We start from the raw sequence: 18,061 nt of genomic DNA, 5'->3' as shown, positions 1-18,061 counted from the left end.
TAGTGAGATGAGGAATATTTAAATTTTAATATTATCATCTATAATATCTATAACTAGAGTACCCGCGGCTTCGCACGCGTAATTTATTCAATCTGGTGGTTACAATCTTTGAGTATTTAGCTAGAAAAATGCTAATAATTCCGGGATTATACAAAATTCCTGTAGAAAATCCTAAAATTTATATCGTAATCTTCGTTGAGGTGTTGTATTAAGAACAACTATCCCGTGGGAATATTGGAATAAAAGTAGGCTGTGTTATTTCAGACACCTAGCTATCTACATACCAAATTTCATGACTCTAAGCCCAACGTAATCTGGCGCGTGGCAATAAATGGGTAAGGTAAAGAGCTTGGGTGTAGTTAAAGTACGACTTGTTAATGCACTCTTAAATGATGCACGACCTGATAATCCGTGTTTATGTGCACGAATTATCATGCCGTGCATTATCACCCCGTAAGGAACTAGCAGGGAACCAATAATGTACGCGCAATAATGTACGACGTGATAATCCGAAGCATTATGTCTACCGATTATCATACCTTACGATTTCCGTGATTGGAATAAAAAAAAAAAAACCTAACGAAGGGCGAGAGCGGCGAGCGCAATATTTTGTACGCCCTGATAATGCGCGACCATGATAAAGTACGGCATGATAATTGGAAGCAATAATGCTTCGGATTATCAAGACGTACATTATTGCACGTACATTCCGAGTTGTACATTATTGTTTCCCAAGAGCTTTACAGACTGCAACGCAGAATAATGAATATAATTATTTTTCCCTGAATGGTAACACTGGCATAGATAATAGATAGCTCGTTTTTGGCTGGAAATTCCAACTTGTGATTTTATTTTGCTTAATATACAAATTGAACACACCAAATATCATATTTTCACAAGTTTTTCGCGATTCCCAAGGTCAAAAAATCTAATTGCTTTAAAATTACAGAGAAATAATGCGTTGTTTGGGACAAACGTGTAAAAATGGTGTTGTAGAGCGCCATCCTGCTCTGTCTCGTTTTTTTTGTCCCGGTCTGGCGGTTCACTTTTATATTAAAAGATATTATAGATATAAAAATGAAAATTTTAAAGCAATTCGATTCTTTTACCTTGAGAATCGCGAAAAACTTGAAAAAATATAATATTGGATGTGCACATTTTGTATATTAAGCAAAATAAAATCCAAGTTCGAATTTCGAGCCAAGAACGAGCGATCTTCTATTTATGCCATGTTGCCATTCAGGGAAAAAAAAATACTATTCATTATCCTGCATTGCAGTCTGTAAAGCTCTTTAATAACCCATTCATTTCCGCGCCAGATTACGTACTTTGCTGCGATGCCGACGCTTCTGTTGGGCGTGGGATATAAATATACCATTTGCTTGCAATACAATGCCTTTTATTTAAAACATAACATAAATTGTAATAACGTATTTCCTTTTATGTAAATTCGTGACAAGACAAGCTTGACAGAAGAACGTCATAGAGCTGTTACAACCATAGAGGTTGCGCCGTACCAACAGCTTCTGCAGAACAGCAGCAGGGCTACTACGAAACCCGAAACTCTGAAGTTCGTAACATACCGTCCCCCTCGCTCTCGTATTAAATATAAGTGTCAGAGGGATCGCACGACACGAACTTCGAGTTTCGAGTTTCGTAGTAGCCCTGCAGACGCCCATCGGCGTCAGCGGCATCCAGGGAAAGCTAAATTAGACTCTGATCGGCGTTTTCGGCACTCCAGTTGCAGATTTGTAGATATGGATAAGAAATAGTGTTCGTAAACCTTTTGTTATTTTTTATATCACTGTTTTTGTGCAGAAGTAATGAATAAGGTATTTTGTCGGAAAAGTTCGTATTTAGGTATCTTGATACGATGAATAAACATTTTTCACTAGATCTATAAGCAGGTGACTGACTATCCTACTAATCCTACTTATCCTACTTATTTATAATTATAAATGTAAAAGTTTTTGTGTGTGTGGGTATGTTTGTTACTCCTTCACGCTAAAATGGCTGGACGGATTTGGATGAAATTTGGTACGTAGATAGCTGGACAACTGGAATAACACCATTTTTTATCACGATATTCCCAAGGGATAGGGATAAAATCTGGCAATAACAACCGCTGGGCTTAGTCATGAAATTTGGCATGTAGGTAGCTGGATGTCTTAAATAACACTGAGGCTACTTTTATTCCAAAAATCCCACGGGATAGTTGTTCTTCACACAATACCTCAATGAAGATTACGATACACATTTTGGGATTTCCCAGGGGAATTTTGTCAAATCCCGGAATTTCAATAGTAACTACCAGATCGAATAGTTTACTCGTGCGCAACCGCGGGTAAACTAGTTAATAAATATGTTTAATAAGTTATATACATATAGTTATGTTAATAGAGGGAGCCCAAAGTTTTTCTCACGCGCTTTTACGTTCCTTTCAACGAAAAACTAGTTGAGTGCTATGAACTATTTTATTATTATATATTAATATTTTATTATCATTATTATTTGCCATACTAAACTGAATGCTTATTCCATTCTATTCAAAAACAAGTCCAAATTTGGCAATAAAAAAAATGTGTAAAATTTTGACGTCACAAGTTAGTCCGATACTTTTAAATGAGAGTGTGACGCGAGTAAAAGGGACGCATAACGGTCTCATTCGGCATACCGAGGCCATACCAAATTAAGATTGTGGGCCGTTTTTTGTCTTTCTAGATGGCGCTTCTGTTGCGTGAGGTTTTTAGTGTGGCTTTCAAAGTTTGTTATTACGGGCGTGAAAACAAAGTGGATAAAAATTATATTTAATACACCTTAAAACCTCTACCCCGCTACCAAACATCCCTAAAGTACCATAAAAATACCGAGCAACCACAATGTTGCGTAAATCCGTTTTGTTCAGATAAAAAGGGAGGACAAAAGTTTCCGAAAGACAAAACTGTCTCAAAACACAGACATTCATTGCCCCGTAACGCATAATTGCCATAACATAATTAATTTCAGGTGATGCAAAATATTCACAAAATTATTCTAATTTAATTATACCCGCGTAGCTCACCCAAAAACTATGAGATTTGACATTTCAAACAGTGTTCCCAACAACTCGGAACCTGATATCGCCATTTTTCACAGCTTGAGTAGCCTAATGTAGCCGAATTTGAACTGAAGTCGCCTTAAAAAGTAGCCTATGTGTTAAACCAGATCAGGTGTCAAATTTCATAACCCTAAGGGGCCGTAAGATTAGTAAGATATGCAAAGTATTGGTACGGAACCCTAAACTGCGCTTGGTCAGTTTTTTTGTCAATTTAGCATGTTATTTTAATTATTTCTTTGTTTATTCGTCCATTATTTTTTTTTGATCCCACTTAAACTCTACATTTTGCGTGGGAAGTATTTTTTTTCTTGCGCTTATGTCAATTTGTTTTGTTATTCTGTCGTTCAACTGTTTTAAAGACCTTGTCCTTCAAGTAGCCTAAAAGGCGACCATTCGCAATTTTGAATTTTAGGTCGCCGATTTCCTTCCCGAGTAGCGAGTTAGCGACAAATCACCTACGTTGGCAACACTGATTTCGGAGACCTCACCTCACGCTACACTAGCGCCTCTAGCTCGAATTCTTACGTGATAGCTTGGTGATAGCCCTAGCCCTCATTACATATTTTAAGTGTTACCATATTATTCTCTGCAGAGTTAGCTTGGCGATACTTAAGGAATAGAATACTCACTTTTTTGAACATTCTATTTTTTTTTATTCGACTGGATGGCAAACGAGCAAGTAGGTCTCCTTATGGTAAGAGATCACCACCGCCCATAAACATCTGCAACACGAGGGGTATTGCAGATTCGTTGCCAACCTAGAGGCCTAAGATGGAATACCTCAAGGGCCAGTAATTTCACCGGCTGTCTTACTTTCCACGCCGAAACACAACGGTGCAAGCACTGCTGCTTCACGGTAGGATTAGCGAGCAAGATGGTGGTCGCAATCCGGCAGTACCTTGCACAACGTCCTACCACCTGCAAATCTATATACTAATTTATAGAATATTTAATGATCATGAATACAATTTACAAAAGCCGTTATCAATGCAATACAATCTTTAAGTATTTATCTAGAATATTGTAGATAAATACTCAAAGAATACAATACAAACTCATTTTTTTTTTTCGGTTTCTGTTGCAAATACTAGCTTCGGTCCTTTAACTCGCACCGTAGAATATAAATGCGGGTTGCGTTGCGTTGCGTTGCGTAGCGAGGAAATTAACGTGCTCTTTGCTGTTTGTTTACCACAGCAATCGCCTAGCCATTCACATTTATGTAAAACTAATAAAAACACTTGCTGCGCCTTGCGCATCTTGTCTGTCAGTATTACTTTACTTAAAACTAAATATTTGGATTTGTATTTTATAAATATTATTTGTACACTTAATTTTTATTTAACTTAGAAGTTAGTTTAAATTAACAGTGTACATTTTTGATATAACTTATTTTTTGACTTAAAAGTTTCACTTCCAAACCATACAGTAAAAAAAAAAACAATTTGACGTTTGATTTTTGTGACACTGACTGACGTATTTATTTGACACTCTTTTTCCCCATACTTGTTGTAGCCACCGGTTAGTTTTATGAAAATAAATCCCTATTTTTCTGTTGTATCGGTTAATGATTTAGCTTGATAATATTGTTGTGTAATATTTAATGGTTTAGTTATTTGTTATAAAGTGTATTTCACTTCATTATTTATTTTAGGTAAAATAGTGGTTATCTAAAATGGGCAAGGGAAATAATATGATCCCGAATGGGCACTTCCACAAAGATTGGCAAAGATTTGTGAAGACGTGGTTCAACCAACCCGCCAGGAGACATCGCAGAAAGCAAAACAGAATCAAGAAAGCTAAGGCAGTCGCTCCGAGGCCCGCGGCCGGGCCCCTGCGCCCTGTTGTGCGTTGCCCAACCGTTCGCTACCATACCAAGGTCCGCGCCGGTCGTGGATTCACACTCCGAGAAATCAGGGTAAGTCCCGGTCAGACTCCAATTACCATCTTAAAGTTTATTTTTGTTTTTAATAAATTCAGCATTAGAAAAACGAAGTTCTGTTGGGTCAATGTTATATTAAATAATATTATGTATTTGTAATTACGTCTAGAATCGAGATCATCATTAAATACTTTAATTTTATGTATAACATAAGAAATATCAGTAACTGTGTCAATCAGTACTATATGGTTTTTAGTTGTTTAAGGCTAGTCAATTTTGCTTGTCAGTGAGTGTGTCATATATTTTCTGGACAGCCATAGCTTGTAACTGGTGCCAGTGACAGGTTCTCCACTGGTCACTTGTAAGAATTTAAATGGTATAATTGTTATTGGTATGTCTTGCACATTGATAAATATATATGCACTAGGTTTCGCGTTCTGAACACTGTTTGACTGCTCTGTATTGCGGTTCCTACACATATGTTCCACTACATTGTATGAAACAGGGGCGGATCTAGGGAGAATATGCGGGCAACCACATAGTCACCTTGGATGGACAGGCACAGAGTCAACGCTCTGGCATGGTCTGAACATAGTTAAATCTGAGCAATGCATTTTACCAAGATCAGTATTAGTTTGAACCATAAACTTCATATTACTAGACGAACCAACCTTGCTTGACAGCGTGACCAAAAGTGTCTGTGAGTTTTAGAGTTTCCCCTTACTGCTCATGTCACTCGTAGTTAACTTCACTAGACAGTTAGGTAGGTACGTATGTCAAGCGTGTAAATAGTAACCTATGAATAAAACACAAACAAGATACGTACCTACTAGCTTTAATGAACACTTAAGGTATTTTTAGTTAGTGTGGCACAAAAGCCCAATTGTTCTCAATATTAAAAATGACTCAAACTATGAAAATTATATTATTGCTGAATTGACTACACAATTATATGATACAGCTCTGCGACAGACGCACAGACAGACAGAGGTGGCTTAGTATAGGGTCCTGTTTGGCACCATTTGGGTATGGAACCCTAAAAACAAAACACTGAATTTTTGTTTGTAAACATATAGTTATTATTTTATTTACTTAAAAATCATTAAATTCCCAATGTTAAGTTATTTTACTTTTATTTTCTCAAATCTATAAATCGGAGAAAAGCAGCTACAAACTTTAGTACAAAATTTTATTGGAAGAATATCAATATAGGTGTTGATAAAAAATATTCAGTCTATGCCATAAGTGCTCAAGTTAACAGACAGTATATTTTTATTTAACACATAATTATTCCCTTTATATTAGCATATTAATAACAATAAGGAAATTTGAGAATACATTCAATGAAAATAAGAGCTATGAAAATGGTACTTGTACAATCATATTTACCTGTGAAATGTATGTTTATTTTGGTTATTGCAGTAGGTTGTATTGTGATACAACACAGAACACGACACCATTCTGGAATCCTACCGTTTTATGCAAAAAATCGATAGGATTGCAGAAAAAACACAAAACAAATACAAAGAAAATTTTGAGAGGAGGCGAAAGAAGACTGATTCAAAATGGGTCACGCTGTCATTTTGATTTTATCTCTTTCCCAGCTTCTTCAGTATTTAGCTTATGCCGTAAGGATCGGTTTCTTCACTCGCACACACCACTGTTAGTCTATTTACGCTAGTAATATTTAGTTTATGGTTTGAACTTCAGCAGTGACATAAGAAGTGGGGCTACTTTACTTATATGATAGGGACAATCTCTTTTCAGCATGAAAGTCCAGGTTATTGCTAGTAATAACCAATGAGAACCTAGAGCTCTCAATGTTTTTAATTGCACGTAAACTGTACTCTAAGTGGTCTTGCGCTTAAGTATTTGAACATCTTGTGCACATGACTGATCTTGTTCATATTATGTAGTGGAAATAACAGTTTTGATTTATTGCAGGCTGCTGGACTGAACCCTGCTTTTGCCAGGACCATTGGTATTTCTGTGGATCCGCGCCGACGCAACAAGTCTGTTGAGTCCCTCCAGATCAATGTACAGAGACTAAAGGAGTACCGCGCTCGTCTAATTCTATTCCCTAAGGGCAAGAAGGTACCATATTTTACTTACAGTTGACAGGTTTTTTGACTGTTGAAAAAATATTATTTTTACTCTCGGAAAACCGAGTCTCAATTCCCGGGATGGAAGCCCTGTTAATAATTGGTATAATGAAATGAGTGATTTGAATATGTAATGCATGATTATGTTTTGTGATTCATTTTTTTTATATTCTATATTAATAATAATAATAATACGTATTGAGCTTGTCTTTAATATACTTAGTAACCACAATTTATTGTGCTGTGTATCATTATATATTAAGAACATATTTATTTATCAAACTAACATCAAACAAGCTCACATATGTGTCATATATCATAGTCATCATCAAAGGCTTGTCATGGCCAGAGTGAATAAGCTGTAACTGAACTAGAGAGATATCAGTGCAGATGAACAACACTTTCTATCAAGAAATAGACCAGGGGCCGACTGCAAGAAACCCTACCTTATAAAAAATGGAAAAACCTTCTCTGCAGGGGTAGCTGACTTTTGTAGCTTCAACTGCTCTTGGTCAGCCGCGGCTTAACTTGGCAAATTTTTCACAAATTAAAAAAAGTGGTGAAAAAATTAATCAAAAAAAACCTCATTGAAAAATAGAATGAAACTTGCATTGATAGGATAGAGATCTTTTGAGGTCAGTGAAAAAAGTGGTCAGCCAAATCCTGTGTTGGCAGGTTTTTGTGTCCAACGGAATTTGTGGTATCATGTTACAGCTAAATTTTAAATTTTACCTCATCGAAAAATTGAATGAAAAAACCGATTATAATTGCTAAATTAAACCTGTTGACGTATGCCTTGGTCGTTTTCACCTTAGTCTGGCAGTTTTTGCAGTCTGGTCACATTTATAAAAAATATTTTTTTTGTTTTAATAGGTACAGTCACGTCTAAAAATATGTATACAAAAACAAGGTTGCATAAATATGTAGTCATACATTGTATCAAAAATATTTATCTATTACTGACACCAAAAAATTGTATTCATTAAACTTTTTCAGTATTATGTAATCACAAAATGCTTCAGAAAGTTGCATACTTAAATAAATTCCATTTAAATGTATCCACCTCGTAGGCAAAAATAAGTATACATGAATGGGTTCCATATACATATAACCACACCAATTTGGCAAATATTTGTATACGCCGTTTGATTCATAAATATGTAAACACGATTTGATATTTTGATTCGTTTTGAAGAATTACTGTTTTGTTAAGATTACATGTCTGTCTCTTTCGTAACCTGCATGCGGGCAGGGACATACATACTACGAATCCATACTCCATTAAAATAATATTATATACTGGTGACCCGTTCCGGCACAACACGGTTACGGTATACATAGACACCGTGAATCACACTATTTATTTGTGAAAACCGCATCAAAATCCGTTGCGTAGTTTGAAAGATCTAAGCGTACAGACAAAAAAAGCGACTTTGTTTTATACTATGGAGTGATGAATTGAAAGTAACTCTGTCTGTTCCGGTATCACGTCGAAACCGACTGGTTTCGACTGTCAAGGGGCTGAACATAGGGTACTTAGTTTTTATCTCCAAAAGCAACCCTTAAGGGGAGAAAATGGGGGATGAACTGACTGGAGTGAGCTGGATGAAATTTGGTATGGATATATTTAATTTTTTATACACCATCAAGATCACCAAATACTTGGAAACGTCCAGAGTGGTCATTAATATCGACTAAGCCAAAGCGATCAAGTTGTTCGGGTCATCCACTGAGGACAGATCCACTGAAGCATCTATAATTTGCAACAACAAACCACTAACAATTAACAATATAATTAAAATAAAAACAAAAAAATGCTTAGTGCACCTTTCTGAGAATGACCCTAAACTGAAATACTCAATATTTACAAGTCAATTCAATCTAAGGACTGTCAAGTGCGTCATAGAATAATCGTGAGATAGACGTATGCAGTGACAAGTCCGCACTGTTTTCGTGAATTGTCAAATCAGTTAAATATACAACTTACGATTCTATGCCAGTCAGACAAGGTTTGTTGTTGCAGTCTGGATACATATTTATGAATCAAACGGCGTATACAAATATTTGCCAAATTGGTGTGGTTATATGTATATGGAACCCATTCATGTATACTTATTTTTGCCTACGAGGTGGATACATTTAAATGGAATTTATTTAAGTATGCAACTTTCTGAAGCATTTTGTGATTACATAATACTGAAACAGTTTAATGAATACAATTTTTTGGTGTCAGTAATAGATACATATTTATGATGAAAATGTGTGGCTACATATTTTTCAAATTTTTTTGTGTATACATACTTTTAGACGTGACTGTACAGTGCTTGCACTGTTGTGTTTCGGCGTGGAGAGTAAGATAGCCGGTGAAATTACTGGCACTTGAGGTATCCCATCTTACGCCTCTTGGTTGGCAACGTATCTGCAATACCCTTGGTGTTGCTGGTGTTTTATGGGCGGTGGTGATCTCTTACCATCAGGAGACCCACTTGCTCGTTTGCCATCCAGTTGAAAAAAAATAATTGAAAATATGGTTTCTTCATTGCTTAAACTGAACTAATAAATCCTTACAATTATTATATAGCCTATGTCACTAAGCTTCCCAACGGTGAAATATTCTTTTTTTATCGGTCCAGGAGCCTATTCAATGCAAACAAACAAATCAGATCTTTCCTCTTTATAATATTAGTGTTATATTTATGATAAAATATAGATTAGCTAAATATATCTTTGCAAAACCATCATAAAGTTTTTTTTTTTTGGCTAGGTGCTGAAGGGTGAAGCTAATGAGGAAGAGCGCAAGCTGGCCACCCAATTGCGTGGACCGTTGCTACCAGTGCAGCAACCTGCTCCTAAATCCATCGCTCGCGCAATCACCGAGGAGGAGAAGAACTTCAAGGCGTACCAATATCTTCGTGGTGTAAGTATTCACTTGTTTTGTATTTACTCAGTAATTTTTAGGGTTCCGTAGCCAAAATGGCAAAAACGGAACCCTTATAGTTTCGCCATGTCTGTCTGTCTGTCCGACCGCGGCTTTGCTCAGGGAGTATCAATGCTGGAAAGCTGTAATTTTGCACGAATATATATGTAAACTACGGCGACAAAATGGTACAATAAAAAATCCAAAAAACATTTTTTTTAGGGTACCTCCCATAGACGTAAAGTGGGGGTGTTTTTTTTTCTCATCCAACCTTGTAGTGTGGGATATCGTTGGATAGGTCTTTTAAAACCATTAGGGGGTTGCTAAAACGATTTTTCGATTCAGTGATTTGTTTGCAAAATATTCAACTTCAAAGTGTAAATTTTCATTAAAATCGTGCGTTCCCCCCTCTAAAATCTAAACAGGTGGGTGGAAAAATTTGAAAAAATTCAGGATGGTAGTAAGTATATCAAACTAACAAGGAAAACTATAACGGTTAAGTTTTCTTGAGAAATATTAGTAGTTTAAGGGTAAATTGCAGCCTAAGCTGTAAAATATACCTAAACTTGGAAAATCCGTACAAAATACGAAATCCTTAGAAAAATATTACTAATTTTTTTCGTAATGGCTACGGAACCCTATTTCGGGCGTGTCCGACACGCTCTTGGCCGGTTTTATTTGCATAGAACATCTTGCATCATACATAGGATTATTGTGAAGTTTCCATTCATGAACAAACATCGAAGCTAGACATGACCACAGTTAAGTCACAGTTAAATTTTTAGGGTTCCATAGCCAAAATGGCAAAAACGGAACCCTTATAGTTTCGCCATATCTGCCGGTCTGTCTGTCTGTCCGTCCGCGGCTTTGCTCAGGGACTCAATGCTAGAAAGCTGTAACTTTGCACGAATATATATGTAACTATGTCGTCAAAATGGTAGAATAAAAAATATTAAAAAAATAAACTAACCTATACTTGGAATATTCCGTACAAAATACGAAATCCCATGAAAAATATTACTTAATTTTTTCCTAATGGCTACGGAACCCTATTTCGGGCGTGTCCGGCACGCTCTTGGCCGGTTTTTAACACCTAGACAGCTCCGATGTTCATAAACATGATAGTAATATGTCCTTACTTATAGATTTATAACAACAAAGAAAACTAATTGATGAGCGAAATACCACAATATACGTAACATAGACCCGGGTCCATCTCCGGAGATGGTGACACAAAATATTAGATTATTTGTACCAGTACCAGTATGGCGGTTCTTCAGGGGTCTAATTACGGAATGACAAAAAAGAAGATGATGGTCATAGCGCTGGTACCGGCGGCCCAATCGCGTGGGTGTTGATCGAACGTTTCGGATAAATAACGGGTGTCGAACGATTTGTTCCACAAAAATGATTGTATTTTCCGATAGTCGATAAAAAAAGATGTAGACGGTAGCGTAATGCCATACTTCTCCGGTGTGACTTACAGCCCGCCATGCCATACCGACGCGAATAAATAATTAAAAAAAAAAACCATTTGTTCTAGACTAATTTTTGTACAGCGAATCATCGTGGAGTAGCCACATCGGTCACATTTTATCAAATAATTTCCAGAAGTCCAAATGCAATACTGGTACAAATCGTTTTGCGAAAGAAATAATACTCCTTTGGTATGGCGTCCATTTGGAACCGCCAGAAAAGTATGGCATGGTGTATTTCTCGACGATGATTAGCTGTGCAAAAATTAGCCTGGAAAAAATGGTCGATTTTTTTTATTTTTAGTAATGAATTCGTGTCGGTATGGCGGGCTGTAAGCCACACCAGAGAAATATGGCATTATGCTACCGTCTACATCTTTTTTTATCGACTATCGGAAAATATAATCATTTTTGTGGAACAAATCGTTCGACACTCGTTATTTATCCGACACGTTCGATTAACGCCCACGCGATTGGGTTGGGCCGCCGGTACCAGCGCTATGACCATCATTTTCATCATCGTAATTAGACCCCTGAAGAACCGCCATACAAATCATCTATTATTTTGTGGCACCATCTCCCTGTCTAACAACGCAGTAGATCAACTCGGCCGTATTCTTGAAATTTATACCTACGGCTGCGCGGAACGCTAGGGTTGGTGACTACAAAAAGTAAAACAGACGTGTGTAGATTTTTATTGTATGTGTGTAGTTTTAGGCGTAGGAATAAAACATATTTTAATTTTATGATTATTTATTTATAATTAATTATGAGTTGATAATAGAAAAAAAATTGCGTCTAATGCGGCAAGTTGGAAACGACTTGTTGTTGAATTTTATGATTTAAAAATCTCATTCATAAGTTTTTTTTTTTAAATAAGCGACATGGTGGTGGCGACAGGTTTATTTCTTTATTTTTATAAAAATAGACGCTAAAAAATTTGACCTCCATTTTTTCTACGTAATTCACGAAATCATCGGGAGGTATGACCAGGAGATTTGTAACACGAAACTAACTTATTTATGGCTATTGTTGCTATTAAATCGTATTTGTATCATATTTGTCTACAGGGTTATTGGTAATTCGACGTATTCCAGTTAGGAGGTGATAGGGGTGACTATTGGCGATAATTTTAACCCCCATATATGCATTATGCAAAAGTGAACCGTTTTTGAGTTATAATGTTTTTTAGCATCGGTCCAAATTTAAATATGCGAGACGAAAAACGATATTATTTCAATACTTTTTTGAGATTTCTTCCCACTAAAATACCTTAAAAACAAAAAAAAAAACGTTATGAAACTTGGCTTGCAAATTCTTTTTAAAACAAGCGTTTTCTTAAGTCAACAACTAGGAACTTATTTCAAAGAAACTGAAGAAAAAAAACACAAAGGCAGCAGGCGGAAGTTCGTATTCGACCTAAACTTAAAATCGCTGTTTGAATATCTTGCAAATAGGTTTAATGCATACCTAAGTCATTGAAGGAAGCAAACTGGCAGGTTAAGAAAAAAAAAAGTTTTCTTTTAGGGTTCCGTACCCAAAGGGTGCCAACGGAACCCTATTACTGAGACCGCTCTTTCTGTCTGTCCGCCTGTCACAGGGCTCTTATCTCTTGAGCCGTAATAGTTAGAGGCTTGAAATTTTTACAGATTATGTATTACTGTGGCCGCTGTAACAACAAATACTAAAAACAGAATAAAATAAATATTTGAGGGGGGCTCCCATACATCAAACATGATGTTTTGCCGTTTTTTGCTTGATATTAATCCTGCCGTGAAGCAGCAGTGCTTGCACTGTTGTGTTTCGGCGTGGAGAGTAAGACGGCCGGCGAAATTACTGGCATTTGAGGTATCCCATCTTAGGCCTCTAGGTTGGCAATGTTTATGGGCGGCGGTGATCTCTTACCATCAGGAGACCCACTTGCTCGTTTGCCATCCAGTGGAATAAAAAAAAAACGGCAACAGGATTTTTTATTTGTATAATTACTTTTAAAATAAATAATTAAATTAAAATAAAATAAATATTTTAGGGGGGCTTCCATACAACAAACTTGATTTCCTTGCCGCTTTTTTGCTAATGTCTAATGTTGCATAGATAGTACGGAACCCTTCTTGCGCGAGTGCTTTGCTTTTGTTTTACAAATGGCCGTTCGTCATCATCATCATCTCAGCCGTAGGACGTCCACTGTTGGACATAGGCCTCCCGCATAGACCTCCAGTCGCTTCGGTTGGCAGCGGCCTGCATCCACCGTGAACCTGCGGCTTTAACCAGGTCATCCGTCCATCTCGGTGGTGGACGTCCTACGCCGTTGCGTTGCGCAAATTCCAACGCGGTGCTGTGCGAAAGTTGCGCCGTGTTTTTTGAAATTTTGTAGTAAATACACTCGCGATTGTACCCTTACGCAATAGGGGAAGTCACTTCGAGCAAGAACTTTAATAAGGCTAAGGGCCTGTTTTACCACTTGTCGACTAACTTTAAGTGACGGATATCAGTGATGCCGTCTCTTTGTTTTGTCCGACCTAATAAACAAAGACAGCATTACTTTGATCTGACACTTAAAGTTAGTCGACAAGTGGTGAAACAGGCCCTAAATCACGAAATGTCTTAATTGTTACTTGTTATTACTACTAAACTGTTACTGATTCTGAATTTCATTTTAAATTTGTATTTTTTTTACATTGGGTAAGTATTGTTTTTAATTAATTTTATGGAAATTTTAAGAACGACTTTAGTTTAGTTCGATTCGAATACGAATATCCGCCTGCGGCCTTTGTGATCTTTTTTTTTTTCAGTTTCTTTGAAATTTGGACCGATAAATGTTTAATCGTTTTTATAAATCAGAAAAAAAGGATTTAAATTGATACTTTTTTTTTAATAATTTTTGATGTTGCTTTTTGACTTATTTTGAAAAAAGCTATAAAACATGATAACTCAAAAATGGTTCACTTTTGCACAAAGTTTAGATATGTAAAGTTCAGATATTTTTGATCAAAATTTTGCTCACAAGTTAATGAACTCAACTGTACCTACTGAACAAAATGTAAACCATCTTGATATGTATATTTATAGAAAATGACAAAAAAAAATACAAATTTCTATTTACAAATTAAATCTTCTATCAAAATATTTCCAATTCAGATATGAAAATTTTGCTCACAAGTTTATACCTAGACAAGTAGACTTTAATAATAAAGTACCTAATAGGTATTAATTTTACCTTTTAGCATCAGCAGGAAGTTGAAAAGATGACAATGTTGGTTTTATGACCGTTGAATTTAGGCAGCCCTAAACACTGCAGTATACACGTTGTCGTAGTCGTGACACCGCCATTATTAAATAAAATATTATAGTACCTTGTTACTTAGTACCGAGCGCTTATAGCCAAGTTACGGAATCGAAACGGGGGCGAATAGAGCGGGCGCCGCGGCACAGCACTACTAGCGACCGAACTGCGCAGCGCGCAGCGTGGCACTGCGTAGTTCTGTCTTGCGACGATTGGTTAGCGGCTGTGTAAATGAAACATGGCTGTGCGTGTGCGGCGATTTGAGCTCTAGTATGAAGTCGAAATACTGCCTAGTTATTTGTATTGTGGAAATACCGTGGACTTTGCAAGGTTTGATTTATAGCGCTGTAATTATTATTATTGTAATTTATTTCAGGCTCGTTCGATCGCTAACCTGGTCGGCATCCGCGCCAAGAGGCTGAAGGACGCAGCAGAGAACCCTGATGACGTGACTAAGGCGCCTACTGCTGTCAAAGATCCTAAGGCGAAAAAGTGATTCTTTAAATAAACTCTTTAAGTAGATGCTTTGTTTCATTTGTCAGATACTAAATGAATGTTTTCTTAAATGTTAGGTCAAAACAGCTATGTTGATCAATAATCATGCACTATACTATGTTTGGATAGGTATTTAACTAAATGTAAACAAAACAACGTCAATTGGTGTCTTAAATATTGAAATTCCCCCATTACACTATCAAAACATTTACATTTCTGTATTAACCGTTAAATTACGCTGGCTTGCACCTTGCACCATAGTTCATTTGAGCTCTTACTAAAAGTTTGGATTATTTTAGCATTTTTGTATTTTCGACCTTGCTCTATGGCAGCAATAACAAATGAAGAATGTTTATATTGTCTGCGTATTGAGTCAACATTTACTGGAGTGAGTGGGTACAAGTCAGCGGCCAAGTCACAGAACATTAACTATAATAATAAAGAAATCGCAGTAAGGAACTTTAGACTTGGCACGACTTAGTCTAGATTTCATTACTTTTTATAAATTTCAATATTTGTAAAATGTAACCCAGCACTGTTTCCTGAAACTACAGATACATGCAGGCTGCCTGCTCGTCCACAGTAAAAGCATATGGTGCGAAACACAAAGTGCAAAACTGCACTAATGCGCAAAAGCATACTGGGAATAGCACCTCGAATTTATAATAAAATTCCAGTATGCTTAAGAACATTAGACATTGTACCATTTAAGAAAAACCTGACGAAATTATTAATTCAAAAATGATATTACAGCACGCAAGATTTTTTAAATGACAATGATTTATAACTATCATTATTACAGTTCCTTTGACATGCAATTATTTAAATATTACAGATTGATTATTGTTTTTTAATTTGCTTGTTATTTTTAAATTTTTAGTGCTATTATTAAAATTCCTTACTTTTACTTTATATTTGTACGCCAACAGGCAAAACATAGTGATACACACAATTTTTTTTCCACCTGTATTTTGTTACCTATGTTTTACAAATAAATAATTCTGATTCTGATAAACAAGCAGCTCCATCGAGACTTGGTTAGTTTTTTACAGAATGTTTTTGGTGGGATCTCCATTACATTTTTCTCTCGTTTTTTTATCTACTATAACCTTTAATATTCTGGTCTGAATATTAAGCAATTTGTCCAGATAGATTTTAAAAGTGCGCCCATATGCCATTAATCCATATCCAATTACCGAATCTGCCAGTGCATGGTATAACATAATTAACACTTTTTTGCTAACCGTCCGTTTCAAGCTTATAATTTTGTTCAAGATTGATCTTAATTTATTACAAAGTATATCTATATGCAACTTCCAGTTCATGTTGGTATCTATTGTAAGGCCCAAATATTTATATTTATCTACAATCTGTATATTTTTACAACTACATATTGCTTCTCCACTATGTAAGCAATCATGTGTGTCCGATAACATAAATACTGTTACCTACTTTAGCTATATAAGGGGAGTGAATTAGTATACACTTGGTTTTATCAATATTCAATATAATTCCGTTATCATGAGACCATTTCAATATATTTTCCAAATCAATTTGTAAACATTTTTCTATATTTTTAATTTTTTTATCAGCATATACTAAACACGTGTCATCAGCATACATATAGGTGGAGCAGTTTTGGACAACGTTGCTCACGCTGTTGACATGCATGATGTACCCGACCGGTCGGCACACCATGTGTTACGTCCGCTTCACTTCCACTCACACCGCCAATGGTGGTAAGCAGTGCACGCCCATTTAAATAGTTGCGGAACCATTCATTTATTGGACCACGAATACCACACTCTTGCATAGCTTGCATAGCTCTTGCATAGAAGCAGTTGTTCGTGGTCCAACGTATCGAATGCCTTCTTAAAATCTATAAAAATAATCCCAACATATTTTTTGTTATTTAGATGTTGATATACTTCGTCAGTAAATCGTGGTAAGGCAGTAAACGTACTCCTCGCCCGCCTAAACTCGTGCTGTGTATCAGATAGCACGTTATGTCCTCCAGGAAGGTACTAATTTGGCCAACTACTATTTTATTTAATATACTATTGGTCTATAATTAGAGAATTCAGAGTGACTTCCTTGCTTAAATATAGGTCGTATGATTGATTTTTTAACCCATCCGGGTACACACCCGTCTGTGCGCACAAGTTTACAAAATTCGCCAAAACAGGGCTTATTTCTTTTTTAATTTATTTCAGATCCGCTTTAGCGAGCCCTTCAAATAGCGAACCTACTGTGTTAAAAATAAAGTTGTTTTAAATACCTGTGATGTATAGATATCATTTCATAATATTGTAAAACTGTTTAAAAAAACATACCTTGAGTTTCTTGCCGGATTCTTCTCAACAGAGGTTTTTCTGATCCGGTGGTAGATTTTTTTTGACATTCATAAGTGTTTGTAGCCTAAACTGAATAAAGATATTTTGACTGACTTTGACCCCACACTGCGTACATTTTGCTCAAGAGTAGGGCTCTGCATACACTGAATGTATTAAATCACTCGGAAAACGCGAGAAATAAATATTTTCATCACACTTGCTCGTAAACAGTGTCGAAACATGCAGGCTACCTTACCTTGGTTGCAACCCCCCAAATAAAATCCTCGACCTTAATGTGCTTGTCATGAAACCCGTGGTCGGTAAATTAGTCATTCCGCGTACAAATTGTCTTATCATGAAGCCCAAGGTCGGTAAATGAGTCCGTGCCCGTACTGAAGCTGCTGCGCGCGCTGCTGCAGGACCACATGCACGCGCACGTTGCGGCGCATGCTGCGGGAGGGGGAGGAGGAGGGCAGCGCT

At 36.5% G+C, this 18,061-nt stretch overlaps 1 protein-coding gene across 1 annotated transcript; it reads left to right on the top strand.

Annotated features, from left to right (window-relative positions):
• Positions 1-4,527: 4,527 nt before the first annotated feature.
• On the top strand, positions 4,528-15,275 carry RpL13 (ribosomal protein L13). Its single transcript, XM_074102401.1, has 5 exons — positions 4,528-4,615; positions 4,749-5,012; positions 6,921-7,070; positions 9,843-9,995; positions 15,130-15,275. The coding sequence occupies exons 2-5, from the start codon at positions 4,770-4,772 to the stop codon at positions 15,247-15,249; spliced, it is 666 nt and encodes a 221-aa protein (XP_073958502.1). The 5' UTR covers positions 4,528-4,615; positions 4,749-4,769; the 3' UTR covers positions 15,250-15,275.
• Positions 15,276-18,061: the final 2,786 nt, after the last annotated feature.

The sequence above is a fragment of the Choristoneura fumiferana genome, chromosome 18, assembly GCF_025370935.1.
Source record: "Choristoneura fumiferana chromosome 18, NRCan_CFum_1, whole genome shotgun sequence".
NCBI lineage: Eukaryota > Metazoa > Arthropoda > Insecta > Lepidoptera > Tortricidae > Choristoneura > Choristoneura fumiferana.
The sequence above is the reverse complement of the archived record's forward strand: the minus strand, read 5'-3'. Positions and strand labels throughout refer to the sequence as shown.

Excerpts from the sequence above, each read along its gene's own strand:
- RpL13 (XM_074102401.1), top strand. The coding sequence starts at position 4,770 with ATGGGCAAGGGAAATAATATGATCCCGAATGGGCACTTCCACAAAGAT. Across the intron at positions 7,071-9,842 it reads TATTCCCTAAGGGCAAGAAG|GTGCTGAAGGGTGAAGCTAA; the intron begins GTACCATATTTT and ends TTTTTTGGCTAG. Across the intron at positions 9,996-15,129 it reads CGTACCAATATCTTCGTGGT|GCTCGTTCGATCGCTAACCT; the intron begins GTAAGTATTCAC and ends AATTTATTTCAG.